The 14,499-nt window shown below is 44.8% G+C and overlaps 2 protein-coding genes across 2 annotated transcripts; one reads left to right on the top strand and one right to left on the bottom strand.

Moving 5' to 3' along the window:
- The first annotated feature begins 80 nt into the window (after window positions 1-80).
- On the top strand, window positions 81-7,738 carry LOC102700920 (primary amine oxidase 2-like). Its single transcript, XM_006659861.3, has 7 exons — window positions 81-146; window positions 325-474; window positions 3,705-4,534; window positions 5,213-5,600; window positions 5,701-5,814; window positions 6,723-7,291; window positions 7,385-7,738. Exons 1-7 carry the CDS (start codon window positions 81-83, stop codon window positions 7,587-7,589), a joined length of 2,322 nt encoding a protein of 773 aa, XP_006659924.2. The 3' UTR covers window positions 7,590-7,738.
- Window positions 7,739-10,793: 3,055 nt separating this feature from the next.
- On the bottom strand, window positions 10,794-12,480 carry LOC102700642. Its single transcript, XM_040526934.1, has one exon. The coding sequence runs from the start codon at window positions 12,395-12,397 to the stop codon at window positions 11,096-11,098; it is 1,302 nt and encodes a 433-aa protein (XP_040382868.1). The 5' UTR covers window positions 12,398-12,480; the 3' UTR covers window positions 10,794-11,095.
- Window positions 12,481-14,499: the final 2,019 nt, after the last annotated feature.

The raw sequence follows: 14,499 nt of genomic DNA, 5'->3' as shown, positions 1-14,499 counted from the left end.
ATTTAACACCATGCTTAATTTGTAATAAGCATAAACATCCATGACAGAAACAGGAACATAGCAATGAACCCATTGCTAACATGCATTCTAAAACAGTAAGCAGAGAGAGAAGGAATGCGATATACCCTGAGAAAGGCCCTCCGCTGGTATTTAAGACAGTGATGCCTCCATTGATGTTTCCATTTCAACCACCGTTGTTCCCATTGCCGCCGCCGGAGCCACTGTCGTCGCCGTGCGTGCCTTCGTCACTTGACATCGTGGGATGATACGAGCAGTTGTGCAGATGCATTCCTCAAAAACCTTAGCACATGCCTACCTCTGCAGGTACTCTGGCGAGAGGGGTTCCGGAGGCCTGCTCGTCCCGAACACTTGTGCGTGCAAGCGATCAGCCTCCGTCACTTGACATCGTGGGATGATGCGAGCAGTCGTGCGGATGCACTCTCCAAAAACCTTAGCTCCCGCCTACCTGTGCAGGTACTCTGGCGAGAGGGGTTCCTGAGGCCTGCTCGTCCCAAACACTTGCGTGCGCAAGCGATCAGAACTGGAGAGACAGAGAGGAATCGTAAGAACTCAAATAACCAGAGGAGCAAAAGAATGGAGATGGATTGCCGCTGCCTCAGGAGGAAGAAGGAGCCGTTGCAAAAAGGAAGGGGCGGGCACAGCGGCCGGCCAACGCCGACCGGACCGGACCAGACGGCGCGCACGCGTGGGACGGTCTTCCTATCATTTCAACCCGTCAACAAAGATGAGTCTCTTCTACTTCTCTATTTAAGTTGAGTTTCTTCACTTTAAATCTCCAAGGTGGTATTATTGTCTCTACCATTCATTATGGGCTAGTGGAATTTTAATTAAAATTAATTGAGCCTAGCCCATTTAACTAACATAAACTCCTATTAGAGTAAACACATATAATAATAGATAAGCTATAAGATTGACGGTAAATTTTATCTTCAATTTTTCTCTTCATATGTATATAATACATTTTCCGAAGTACGTGCATAGCTAGCTCTTGCGTGAGAGTCAACCTCACTTCCTTTTCTATTTTCTTATTGCTCACCGTCAGCTATTACCAACTTAGAGCAAGTTCAACAGTATAGTCAACTACTAGCTCCAATTTATATATAGTCAATCTAATAGCCAATTTATATAATAGTTACCTACAAAACATCAATACATGGTCCCACATATCATACACACATTTTGTCTTGGAGCTCGTGTGTAGCTGGCTATAAATTAGTAGCTCACCTCTCTTTTCTTCTCTCTTATCTCTTTAAAATATGTTTATAGCCGGCTTATAGCCTCTGCTATTGTACCTGCTGTTATAGCTGACTATTATACGTGCTCTAATGAACGTCTAGTAGGTGCAAACTCGGTTCATTTATTAGCCGCACCACCTAATTGACAATCGGCCTCAATTAATCAATTATATATCAGTAACCTAATAATCCACCTCGTCCACGACTACAAGTAACCACGCATATGATGGCCCTTCTTATGCTTATGATTATATACCAGGTTTTAAATTCTAAAGCTTAGTTTTGAAGTAGATTTTAGGGTCATTGTAATTTATTTTATAAATTTTCTTTTAAAAGAACAAACACGTGTATATAAAAGTTTTACTCATAAATTATTTTTATTTTTTATTTAGTAATATACTGCTTCATTTATATTTACTATAAGTGAAACAATGAGGCAGGAACCTCCTACTCTGATTCAAATTGATTTGACGAAGCAAAGAGAGCAAGCCTTGACAGCTTCCAACCGATCCTGGGATTCCTATATTTGTATATTCTTTCTTATCACGTTACTCCATTAATCTGGCCAACTAGTCGTTTCAATTATCAACGTTAATTTATTATCAGCCAACTTGGTCGATCCCATACTTCTGAAATTCGTACCATCAAATATTTGATAATTTGTTCAACTTAAATGAGACTATTACCACATGTTTCGTAGAGTTCTTTTACAATACACCTTACTAGTGATAGTGATAATAGAGAGTCACTATTTATGGGTGAGATTCATATATTATTTGTGTGGTTATTTTTGTAAATGATATGATAATTCAAAACAAAATCATACGTATATGTGAGACCGGGGTTAATCTTTACACGAATCTTAAAGTATACCTAAACAATAAAAAATACCATATTTTTTTCCCATATACTGTTATGGCTGCTTTCGTTTACCTGGATATAATCCAGATTAATTTTTTGACTTTTACGCACATATTTTTCCGACTATCAAATGTTATTTTTGTAAAAAAAACTTTCTGCATAGAATTTCATCTCCTCATCTTTCTAAACTAGATTTTTAACTCTATAGTAATTAATTTAATTTATCATTTATACCGCAAAACAGCTCTAAAAAAATCAAATAAATTTTCATCCTAATTCGGTATGAAATGAACACATCCTATGTACAACTTAGGTATGCTGCCATCCTTTCATGGGTGCATTAATTAATTCATGCTATACGTACTTTGGTAAGTCGCCTATTATTAAAAGCACAAAACCGTTAGAATCCTGAGAAATTCGCTCTAACAAGGACTCGAACACAGGAGTGCTACTAAGACCTTTATAACCACTAAGCTACAGGCTCTTTCGCCATATACGTACTATTTGATGGTGTAGACAATTAACATGTATTTGCAACAAGTGTTTGGGCATCGTGGAAGAAATTAAGCATTATTGGCGCTGTCCATGTTGCATCGCAAGTTGCCAAAAGGTTTCCAACGGATTGAGCTGTCGATCGATGGGACTTAATTCATAGTTCTACCCCATTTTTTCTTGTGATGAAAAGGACCACATATATCACAATTCAAATGCATGTGTAGAGCGACCTGTTGCAAGGTCGCAACTCAAATTCGACTCGCGATGGCTCAACTCAACTATTAAATCCTTTCATTAATTTGTACTATTATTTTTTCTTTCGCCTCCTAGTAGCGGATTCTGACTTTTTGCACGTTTATCATTATAAGCGTCAAGTTGCTGCAAGAATGCCGTTCAAGTCAATGCATCTTTAACCACGGGAAGGTGTTATGGTAGTATACATTATACTATATTTAGCCTCGTCGTTTCATTTATGCTTATTCAGCCTTGTTGTTCCATTTCTACTTATATTTACAAGTTTAACTTTAAATTTCAAGCTTATGTTAGTGTTTTAATTTTATTGTAATTTATTTTTTAACCTTTGCTTCTAAATCACTAAGAATATATAGTTTTATTTATAAATAATTTTTCGTTTATAAATATACCGATGACACGAATATTGACAAATATTGATCTATGGTCATGTTTAATTTCTAAAAACTTTTTCCAAAAACATCACATTGAATTTTTGGACACATAAATAGAGCATTAAATATAGACAAACATTAAAACTAATTACACATTTATAGGGGAAATCATGAGATGAATCTTTTGAGCCTAATTAGGACATGATTAGTAATAGGTGCTACAGTAACCAACTTGTGCTAATGGCAGATTAATTAGACTCAAAAGATTCGTCTCGCGTTTTCTAGGCGAAATCTAAAATTCGTTTTATAATTAGACTACGTTTAATACTTTAAATATATAACGGTACGCGTCGATGTGATCACTCTCCTAAAAGTTTTTGGGAACTAAACGGGGCCTATATATATATGCTGATCATCCGTTAATTGTTGCATCCTCGCTTTGCTTGCTTAAACGAGCTGCAAATAGCTCTCGATCACAATGTTTCCTCTCGTGCTTGCCATCTTAATAACAATGGCCGTCGTCGCCATGCCCCATCCCGTCCTCTCTCACCCACTCGACCCTCTTTCTCCCCTCGAGCTCACGGCGGCGACGTCTGCCGTCCTCGCATCCCCTCTCCTCCATGGCCATGGCCGCCCAGTCTCCTTCCACTACGTCGGCCTCGACGAGCCCGACAAACCCGACGTCGTCTCTCGCCGCCACGGCGCCGCCGCCAACGGCACCGCCCTCCTCCTCCCACGCCGCGCGTTTGTCATCGCGCGAGCCGGTGGCGCCTCCCACGAGCTCCGCGTCGACGTCACCGACACCGCCGCCCCCTCCGTGGTCTCGCACGGCGTCCACCGGGGCCCCGGCTTCCCCATGTTCACGACGGAGGAGCAGGTGGCGGCGTCCGCGGTGGCGGGCCGGTACCCTCCCCTGGCGGAGTCCGTGCGGCGGCGCGGGCTGGCCATGGGCGACGTCGGCTGCGGGGTGTTCTCCATGGGGTGGTTCGGCGACAGCGGCGACGGCGACGGCGAGGCGGCGACAAGGCTGGCGAAGATGCAGTGCTTCGTCACAGGCGGCGGCGCCACCGCCAACTTCTACGCGCGGCCGCTGGAGGGCGTGACGATGGTGGTGGACCTCGAGCGCATGGCGATCGTCGGGTTCAGAGACAGGGCGGTGTACGCGGTGCCCAAGGCCGACGGGACGGACTACCGCGCCGGCAAGGCCGGGCCGCCGTTCAACGGAGCAGTGCCGGCGGCTGGCGTCGTGGTGCAGCCGGAGGGGAAGGGCTTCCACATAGACGGTCATGTTGTGAGGTAATTAAGTGCCTCCAGTAATTAGGAATGGATTCTAACTTTTCTTCGTGTTGGTTTCTTATATATTATCTAAATACTTCCTCTATCCCTAAATATTTAATATCATTGACTTTTTTATACATGTTTGACTATTTGTCTTATTAAAAAAATTTATATAATTATTAATTTTTTATATCATTTTATTTATTGTTAAATATACTTTTAGCATATATATATATAGTTTTACATGTTTTTAAAAAATAAATAAAATAAACGGTTAAACATATGTCAAATAGTCAACAGTGTCAAATATTTATGAACGGATGAAGTAGTTGATTTTTTTAAAGAAAATTTGACTAGATTAACATGTGATATATTAATACACATGCATGTTTAACAAAACGAACAAATCAATTTATTACTGGTATACATATAGTTATAGCCATAATTGTATTTTTTTTTATCTCAAAGCGTAAATTTAAACTTGAATAGTTTGACTATTTTTTAAAACATTATATTTTTTTTAAATAAGACAAACGTTAGATAAAAAAATTCATAAGTACACCCACATTGGGACGGAGGTAGTATTATTTTAAATAACATCACGGAGAAAGAATATCTCCTAAAGAATGTGAAATAGCCGAGAAATTCAGCTGGTGGACTGATGGACTACACACCACTACTCGAGCTTCACTGCAGGTGGGCCAACTGGGAGTTCCACGTGGGCTTCGACATGCGAGCCGGCACCGTCATCTCGGCGGCCTCCGTCCGCGACGCCGACGCCGGCGCGTGGCGGCGGGTCCTTTACCGCGGCTTCGTCTCGGAGGTGTTCGTGCCCTACATGGACCCGGAGGAGGAGTGGTACTTCCACACGTTCATGGACGCCGGCGAGTACGGCCTCGGCGTCTCGGCGGTCCCGCTCCAGCCCGGCGCCGACTGCCCGCCCAGCGGCGCCGGCTACATGGACGCCTACTACGCCAGCGCCGACGGCAGCCCCGTCAGGTCCGGGAACGCCATCTGCGTCTTCGAGCGGTACGCCGGCGACGTCGCGTGGCGCCACACCGAGGTCGCCGGGCCGGACGCGCCGGTGAGCTAGCTAGCTTCCATGCATGAATCGACTCACTCTCAGATCGATCAGCTCGTCTGGACTCTCGACTGATCGCGACTCTCGCAAGAGCTGCATGCAGGTCACCGAGGTCCGGCCAGACGTGACATTGGTGGTGAGGATGGTGGCGACGGTTGGGAACTATGACTACACCTTCGATTGGGAGTTCAAGACTAGCGGCTCCATCAAGACTGTGGTATATACTTTCACCGGTTTTAATAGATGACGTCGTTGATTTCATTCGGAGCTTACGTTCACATATTAGTTTTAGTGAAGAATTTTTTACAAATTTGGTAAGTGTATATGTTATGTAAATCAGATCATAACAGAATAAATGATAATTACATATTTTTCTATAAAAAAATATAAATAGTAAAATACTCCATCCGTTTTATAATGTAAGATGTTTGACTATTTTTTTATAATGTTTGATCATTTGTCTTACTCAAAAAATTATGAAAATATCATTTATTTTGCGTGTGACTTACTTTGTTATTAAAAAAACTTTAAGCATGACTTGTCATTTTTTATATTTGTACTAATTTTTTAATAAGACAAATAGTAAAACGTTACAACTAAAAATTCAAACATCTTATATTATGAAACAGAAGTGGTATATGTTTAGCTGTGCTGCACATTAAAATCGGAGAGCGAGTATATGATGATATTTTATTGTCTCTCTCGTGTCTAAAGCAAATTAAAGCGAAGAAGTAGCGCTCTCTCACTCAATAGACCTTTTTTATCGTCCTTAAAAAATTACCTCAATATACCACAGTTTTTAGTAGAGATTTGCTTCAGTCTAACAAAAAAATAACAAAAAGTATCTCGAGATACCGATATCTTGTGATACCAAATCGTTTCTAATTGTTGGATCTAACGGTGCACATCTACTCAGCTAGATCTAATGGTGAGAAACGATTTGGTACCTCGAGGTATCAGTACCTCAAGGTATTTTTTGTCGGACCGGAGCAAATCTCTTTTTAATACATTGTATCTTGAGTTACCAAAATTCTTTATACCTAGATTGTACCTGGAGGTACTTTTTAAAGATGATAAAAAAAGACCACTCAATATATTGGAGATTCTTCCACGCATGTATTGCAGGTGTCTCTTAGCGGCATCCTGGAGATGAAGGCAACAAACTACACGCATGTCAGCCAGATCAGATCAGCCGACGACGCGCACGGCACGCTCGTCGCCGAGAACACCGTCGGCGTCTACCACGACCACTTCGTCACCTACCACCTCGACCTCGACATCGACGGCACCAACAACTCGTTCGTCAAGAACACCATCGTCCCCAGGCGCAACAGCGGCGTCCCGGCAACCGGCGGCGCTCCCACGCCGAGGAGGAGCTACTGGACGGTGCTCCGGGAGGTGGCCGAGACCGAGGCCCAAGGTCAGGTGGATGTCGTCAATGGCGCGCCTGCGGAGCTCCTCTTCGTCAACCCGAGCAAGAAGACGAAGATTGGCAACGAGGTCGGCTACCGGCTCGACCCGGGCGGCGCGACGGCGGCCTCGCTGCTGGCCGACGACGACTACCCCCAGCGGCGAGCCGGCTACACCAAGAAGCAGGTGTGGGTGACGCCGTACAACAAGTCGGAGAAGTGGGCGTCCGGCCTGTACGCCGACCGGAGCACCGGAGACGACAACCTGGCCGCCTGGAGCAAGAGGTACGTACACATAACATCGCCATGGCTGACGATCATATAGCTCACCGTTCATTGATCATGTCTATGGCTTTTGGATCGATGATGATGGAGCAGGAACAGAAGGATCAAGGACGAGGACATCGTCGTGTGGTACACGGTGGGGCTGCACCACATCCCCTACCAGGAAGACTTCCCGGTGATGCCGACGTTGAGCGCCGCGTTCGAGCTCCGGCCGGCCAACTTCTTCGAGAGGAACCCACTGATCCGAGCGGCGCCACCCAGGAGCTCTCCGAACTGCTCGTGCAGCCCTGGATCCTGATGTGATAAGGTGATCAGAGATTCAGGACCACGCCCCACCCGCCATGAGATGCCATCTGTGTTGAACAATTGTGACATGCTTTTAGTTCTCCTCGATCTCTCCCCGATCTCTCTGTTCCACGCTACAAAATTTTTAATTCTTATATAGATTTATATGGATGCTAATAAATTTTTTATATATATATATATATAAACTGTATTACTTAGTCAATGCATAAATATATCTAAGGATAAAATAGTGTCACTATATAGATATATAGCTGTTTATAACTTGAGTCTTTTCGTGTTTTGATCTTGTTTTGAATTAATTCTTCCTACGTGTCTACATTATGTGATCATGACGTCGAGTTGTAAGGACATCAAGTCCACATCCTGTACGTATGTAATTTGCTTTAATTTATATATACTGCATTGAGAGAAAGCACAGAAAAGCTGATCGAGCTCGCAGAGGCAGCAACAAAAATCTCTGAGTACGTATAACAGCAGATGTTTGATTTTGTAATATTTCGAGTTTTGTTTGTCCCGGTGGTGGGATGTTTCTCTCCTCATTAGGCTCAAGCCCAGCGACACGGACTACTACGCTAGTATTCACATCCTTTATCATTATGGTAGTGATGTTATAGTATTGACACGTGAGACCTGTATAATGATATGATCTACTGTCATTGGCCATAATATCACTAATATAATAATAGGAGATCCAAGTCCAATGATAACCACCTCACAGGCTCACACAGTTGGCCATCGGTCCCAGGAAAGATGTATGTTCTCCATAATATGGTGAAGATACACCGTTTAAGGAACAAAGTCTAATGTTCAAGCGATTATATTGGTGGATCTTGGCGGCGGCTGCCTCCCCACGGTAGATCTGGGTGTGGAGGCATGTCGAGGGCGGCAGAGCTTGGCAACGCCCACGTTCACAGGGCAAATCTAGGGTCTGACGATGCATCGGGGGCGGTGGCCAGCCTCGGCAGTGATGGGTCAAGGGTGGCGTCGACGGTGATGGCTGATCTCGGTGTGGGACCTCAACTTTCTCTGGTGCCATTCTCTCCTCTGTCTCTCTCCCTTTCTCCGGCATCTGTCTCCTCTCTCTCTCTCACTTTCTAACAAAGGGCAGACAAAGCCACCTATGCCCTCCGTAGGGCGCGTGTGCCTCTGCGGGGGCACGGTCCATGATGAGGTGGTGCGCCGGCTCCGACATGGTGGGCTAGAGCTGTGTTGCTACTTTTCGAGCTGGCACTTGCTTGGCCACCGCTGCTACTGCCATGGACACTGGACAGGAAGAAAGAAAGTAGATGAATGGGAGCCCACTGCCTTGATGCATACAATTCTAGGAGAGCAGTAGTGGAGGAAGGGGTGGCAGGGTAGACCGAAAGCAGCCGACGACATGTGTTGAGTGCTGTGAAGGAAAGAGCCGCTTTTTTGATAAATTAATTCTTTTTGTAAATTTATTTTGAAACTGGTCCTTACCAAAAACTTCAACCAAAAATCAGCGCCAAACCATTTGGCACTGAAATAGTACCAAATAACGCTACGTATGTTGGTGCTGAGACCTGCCAACGTGGAGCCGCCTTATATCGCCGTGGCACGGAGGTCGGCACCAAAGCTCCTGGCGCTGAGGTGGCCAAGCTCAGCGCTAGTGCAAATGGCGCTGAGGTGCAGTTCTGAGGTGCACTGCATGGCGGCAAAGACAAGCTAGCTGCAATCGCTTTGCTTTGGCACATGTTTACTAGCTAGCTAGCCATTCATCGCAAACTGGCCCAAATCACACGCATCAGTATTAAAAAGCATTCGTGTAATATGCACCAACCACGACATTGCATTGCTGCGTGTGCTCGCAGCCGATCGATCGAGGAGAAAATTAATGGCTGGCATCACACGTATTCAAGTTGCATGCTTCGGTGCATGCATGTACCATCATGCTCACCTGTCACCGGCTCCATGCTCTGCTCCTCGCCATGTAACATCATCAGACGTCTCAGCGCCAATATACGTGGCGTTATTCGGCACTACTTCAGCGCCAAATGGTTTGGCGCTAACCCAACAGTCTATTTTTGGTTAAAGCTTTTGATATGAACCAGTTTCGAAATAAGTTAGCGAAAATGATCAACTTGTAAAAAAAAAAAAAAAGGGAGCCGGTCTACTTTTCTCTCAAGTTGGGAAATAGGTCTAACGGGCCGGACCGGTTTCACTGACAAGATTTAAATGGGCCAAGATGTATAGGTGGCTTGGCTACTAAATAAGAATTTGAAGTTTTCCCCAGATTCTAATGGTTGTGTTCTTTTAGATGATGAAAAATAAAAGATTATTTGATTTTTCTAATAGTTATTTAGTAGTATAAACAATAAAATTAACTACTATAAAAATCTACTTTATAAAGGTGAGATGATGAGTTGCTATACAAAACTTTTATAAAAAAATACACCGTTTAGCAATTTAAAAAGTGCGGACGGTAATAGCTAAAGAATAATCTAACTCAAAAGAACACAACCAATGCCCCCACTCATTTCTTAATATAGGGTATATTCTTCTTATTGGGCCGGGGCAAGTCACCCGCTGGATTCAGGTAGCATATCAGTTCAGTTACGACAAGGTTAGTGGATTGCCGGCTAAGCCAAATCGACTTACTGTTTCATACATCGGTTATTTGGGTTGATAGTGATACAGACCACAAAACCTCATGGACATGCTTAAAATGAGTAGAACATATATAAACAAGAGAGCGGTGATAGTCACACGAACGTGCGACTTAATAAGCTAGTACAAAAATTAAAACTTCAGTCTAATTGACAGTACAAACTGAAGCTATTAGCATCCGTTTTAACATACTTGTGAGTACAAGTATTGGTGTGTAGAATACTATTATCAACAAACAATAACTTCTGATTATTCGACAAGACTATAGAATCAGAAGCAAGAAAATTGATTCTACTAACATGTACTAGGAACTATACTTAGCGCCAGGTAGTTATATAGCAAACTGAAACTGAGAATATAAACAATACCATTATCCAATGCAGGCAAGTCAGAACCATATCAAACGATAAAGCAGTTCACATACTAATGATTCAAGTTAGAACTTTAGTGTTAGTGAAATAAATGCAAGCAATAGAAATGAGCCTATTTTATTTCAATTTCTTGCCACTGGTACACGAGCAACTAATTCACGAACAACTACAAATTGATACTGGCTGTGCCACACAACTCAAAACCGCAGACAAATCTCTGCTCCTATCATTGCATTTAGATAATAAAACCAACAAATGCCTGAAGTTGTTGATTTTAAGAACATGGCTGTATTTGCAAAACAAACGAGTCCCTTAAGTGGACACCATACCTGGAGATGCATATAGATAAACTCTATCTGGAATTAAGATCATATGGGGTTTATTATGCCAGCTAAATATGTGAACTTCCACAAGGTTTAGTCAAATCTCATTCTCACAGCAATATATGCTCTTAAACACATTAAAAATTGCAAATTACTCAGGTCAGGTTATGCGGGCGTTACAGGAAGTCTCCAAGCCTGGACAATAAGAATGCAGGCCAGCTGATATCAAAGGGCACAGCAGTCATGTAGTTGAACCAACGCTTCCAATCTTCCACCCTGGTTGTCGACCCGGATGGGAGGTCGACCGCATATGCGCTGCTAGGGTCCGAATGGTAGTGAGTGAGCATTGTGCCACTCTTCTCACCAATGCACACACTGGAAAGCGGCTCCGTTCCAAACAGCCCCATCCTCACACCAACACAAGTTGACTGGGTGGAAGCCCAGATCACAGGACCATCCTCCTGGCATTCTTGCTGAGTCCAGATATCAAGCTTGTTGTTGTCAAAATAAAGGAGCGAAAGCCTTGCGTCGACGCTTTCGTACAGCCAAACGCGGTCGAAGACAACGGAGAGGACATGAAGGGGGATCTTGGTTGTGCCTATATTGTCTGTGTCAATGCTCACATCAAGTGTGTAGAGGCTTTGTTCTTCCCCACACAAGAGCCAGTGTGCGGTGCCATTGGTGATGGCTGCTACCCGGTTTCCAAAGGGGCCCCTGACATGCCCCGGGATTCGTTTGGAGCAGTTGATGGGCGTGCTCCAGGATGGTTGAGCAATGGCTGTGGCTGTGGCTGTGGCTGAGGAGAATCTGTGGAGGTATACCTTGTGATCGTCGCGGTGGACGCCGAGGAGAAGCACTTGGAAGGAGGTGCTGTAGCCAGCCGAGAGGTACCGGGTGCCGCGGTGGTCGGCGGCGGGGAGGATGGCGTACCCCCTGACGCCGCGTTCGTCGAAGCAGGCCGTGTGGAGTGCGGGCAGGAGGTCGTGCTTGCCGGTGAGCAGGTCGCACGCGCAGAAGTGGAGCGTTTTCTGGGCCGGCGGCGAGGGGAAGACGCGCATGAGGAGGAGCCCGCCGCGCGCCGCCACGGGCTTGGCCTGGTCGAAGAGGCCGGCGCCGTCGTCGCGGACGAAGTCGGTGAGGAACAGCCGCCGCCCGGGGACGGGGACGGGACCGGGGCCGGGGCCGAGGGGTGGGTTGCCAGGGCCCGAGACGAGCGCCGGCGAGCGGTTCGGGAAGAGCTTGCTGAGCTTCCACCTCGCGTTGGCCTGGATCTGGTGGCGCTGCGCGAAGAACCCGAGGAAGGACGGCCGGGTGCCCTGCGGCCAGCGGCGGAGGAGGAAGGCCGGGTCGCCGACGATGCGGAGCCACCGCCAGCACACCGCGGCGCAGCGGAAGAGGGTCGTCGGGTCCGGCACCCGCGCCAGGATCTCGATGACGACGTCCTCCGGAATGGCCCGCGCCGCCGCGGCGACGTCCATTTCGCCGGCGAGGGGCACAGGTGGCGGCGCCGCCCGAAGCAGCTCGCTCCGCCCTACCCTACCCTGAGCAGGTGGCGGCCCAGATGTTATTTGGGCCGGGCCTGGTTTTGTTAGCGACTCATGGGCTTTAGCCGCGTGACATGCCATTTTGAATTCTGATTTCTTTTCCGGTTTTGCGAAAAGTTCTGCGGTGGAATTCTACTCTCTCCGGTTCATGTTTTTTATACGACACCGTTCATTTTTTTATCGATCGTCTAATTTAAAAATTTTATTTAAATATATAAAATTATAAGTAATACTAAAAGTTCCTAAAATTATATAATAAAATTATAACAAATAATATAATAAACCAAATTATAATAAAATAATTAATAATTATATAATTTTTTGAATGAGACGAATAGTCAAACGTAAACATAAAAATATACGGTGTTATATTAAAAAACTTGGAAGGAGTATATAAGGACTCGATTTGACAACCCTTAAAACGGACGCACAAATCTTTCCCACTTAGCTAGCTAGTGTACATTTCCATGGGAGTTACTTCGTCCATATTAACCATTCCACCATCGTTCATTTCACAATTAAAATTCTTCGCATTTTATTCCACGTATCATTTCACCTTTATCCATTACTCATTTATTGAGGGGCAACAAAATCTTTTATTCCTAAGCTTAATCTCTACTAAACAATATTTAATGAGGGAGTACATAGTAACTATATGCCTGCCTTATGTTTACAGTATAGTTATATTCGTGTGATTTTATTAAAAAAATATGAGTAAATTTTACAAACTACAAATACTTTCAAGTACAATCATAAAACTACAGATTTAACACCAAATTTATTATAAAGCTATAGATTTTATATCAAGTATCATAAAACTGCAATTTTAGCAGCAAAATTATCACATAACTATGTGTTCAGTGTTAATTCTATCACGTAACTATATGTTTTGTGTTAATCCTATCACAAGCTATAATATTTATAGCTCCAACACAGTGGTAGTGATAGAGATTTAAACTCTAAATTATGTAGTTTTGTGAAATTTACTCAAAAAATATGTTAAGGGTGATATATATATGTAGTGTCTTTCTCTTCTTTTTTTGTTTAAGTAAACAAAATTCATATCACAAATCAACATGAAGCTTGCAGATACCCCAAGTCATAAACAGGCCTATTTTTTTTTCTTTTGCGGGGAAGGTATAAACAGTCTTGTCATGTTGGTTTATGAGTACCTCGTCGGTCTTCTCCGCGGTGGCTAGGAGAGCCTTAGAGAAAGGCTAATAATATAGTTAACAAGCTGGCTATAAGATTTTTTATAGTCTTCTCTTAGCCCACCCATATACTAGTTAACTCTTTATCATTAATGCAGGACCCACATGTCACTTTTATAGAGTTTCTTGATTCCTGTGTCCAAGCTAGCTACAAGCTTACAGCCTGCTTATACTCTCTTCCATCCCCTCTGTTATTCACGTAAGCATATAGCCTGCTATTATATTTGCTCTTATGCGTGGCCTTCTTGGCTGAACGTCGGCTCTCCGGACAGCTGCTAGCGAGGTGCCCGGGAAACCAGCACAGAAAGCAGCGAGTTGCACCCTCACAGACGGATTTCCGGTGCCCCAGCCCCAGGCACTTAAAAGCACCGTCCTTCGAGCCATCCCTCTCTCCTCCTTCAATGGTAGGCGCCGGGTGGTTGGGGACCTTGGGGTAGTAGCAGCTAGTCGCCATGAATGCTGGTGTGGTTTTCTACCCTTCCTCCTGACCGTGATCCAGCCGTCCTCACCTTCCGGTTCAGCGGTCGCCTGCTGTGCATCGCGCGCCACCACGTCGCGCCAGGAGCGCTTGGTCTGGGCTGATGGACGACGGCCGCCGTGTTGGGCTGGTGGACCTGGGCGCCGGAGTGGCCGCCCAGAGCGGACGAGGCCGAGACCCTCATAGCAAGCTCTGTTTGTTGCTCCGAAGATCAGTGTGTGTGGAGGTGGCTGCCATCCTCGGATGCCCGGTTCAACAATTGCCCATAGTTTACCTGGGAGACCAAGAAAACAAGACATTCAGCCGATCCTGGACAAGATCTCAAGGAAGATAGCAGGATGGAAACC

This window comes from Oryza brachyantha, chromosome 8, assembly GCF_000231095.2.
Source record: "Oryza brachyantha chromosome 8, ObraRS2, whole genome shotgun sequence".
Lineage (NCBI taxonomy): Eukaryota > Viridiplantae > Streptophyta > Magnoliopsida > Poales > Poaceae > Oryza > Oryza brachyantha.
The sequence above is the reverse complement of the archived record's forward strand: the minus strand, read 5'-3'. Positions and strand labels throughout refer to the sequence as shown.

Excerpts from the sequence above, each read along its gene's own strand:
- LOC102700920 (XM_006659861.3), top strand. The coding sequence starts at position 81 with ATGCATTCTAAAACAGTAAGCAGAGAGAGAAGGAATGCGATATACCCT. Across the intron at positions 147-324 it reads CTGAGAAAGGCCCTCCGCTG|GTACTCTGGCGAGAGGGGTT; the intron begins GTATTTAAGACA and ends CTACCTCTGCAG. Across the intron at positions 5,815-6,722 it reads GCGGCTCCATCAAGACTGTG|GTGTCTCTTAGCGGCATCCT; the intron begins GTATATACTTTC and ends CATGTATTGCAG.
- LOC102700642 (XM_040526934.1), bottom strand. The coding sequence starts at position 12,397 with ATGGACGTCGCCGCGGCGGCGCGGGCCATTCCGGAGGACGTCGTCATC.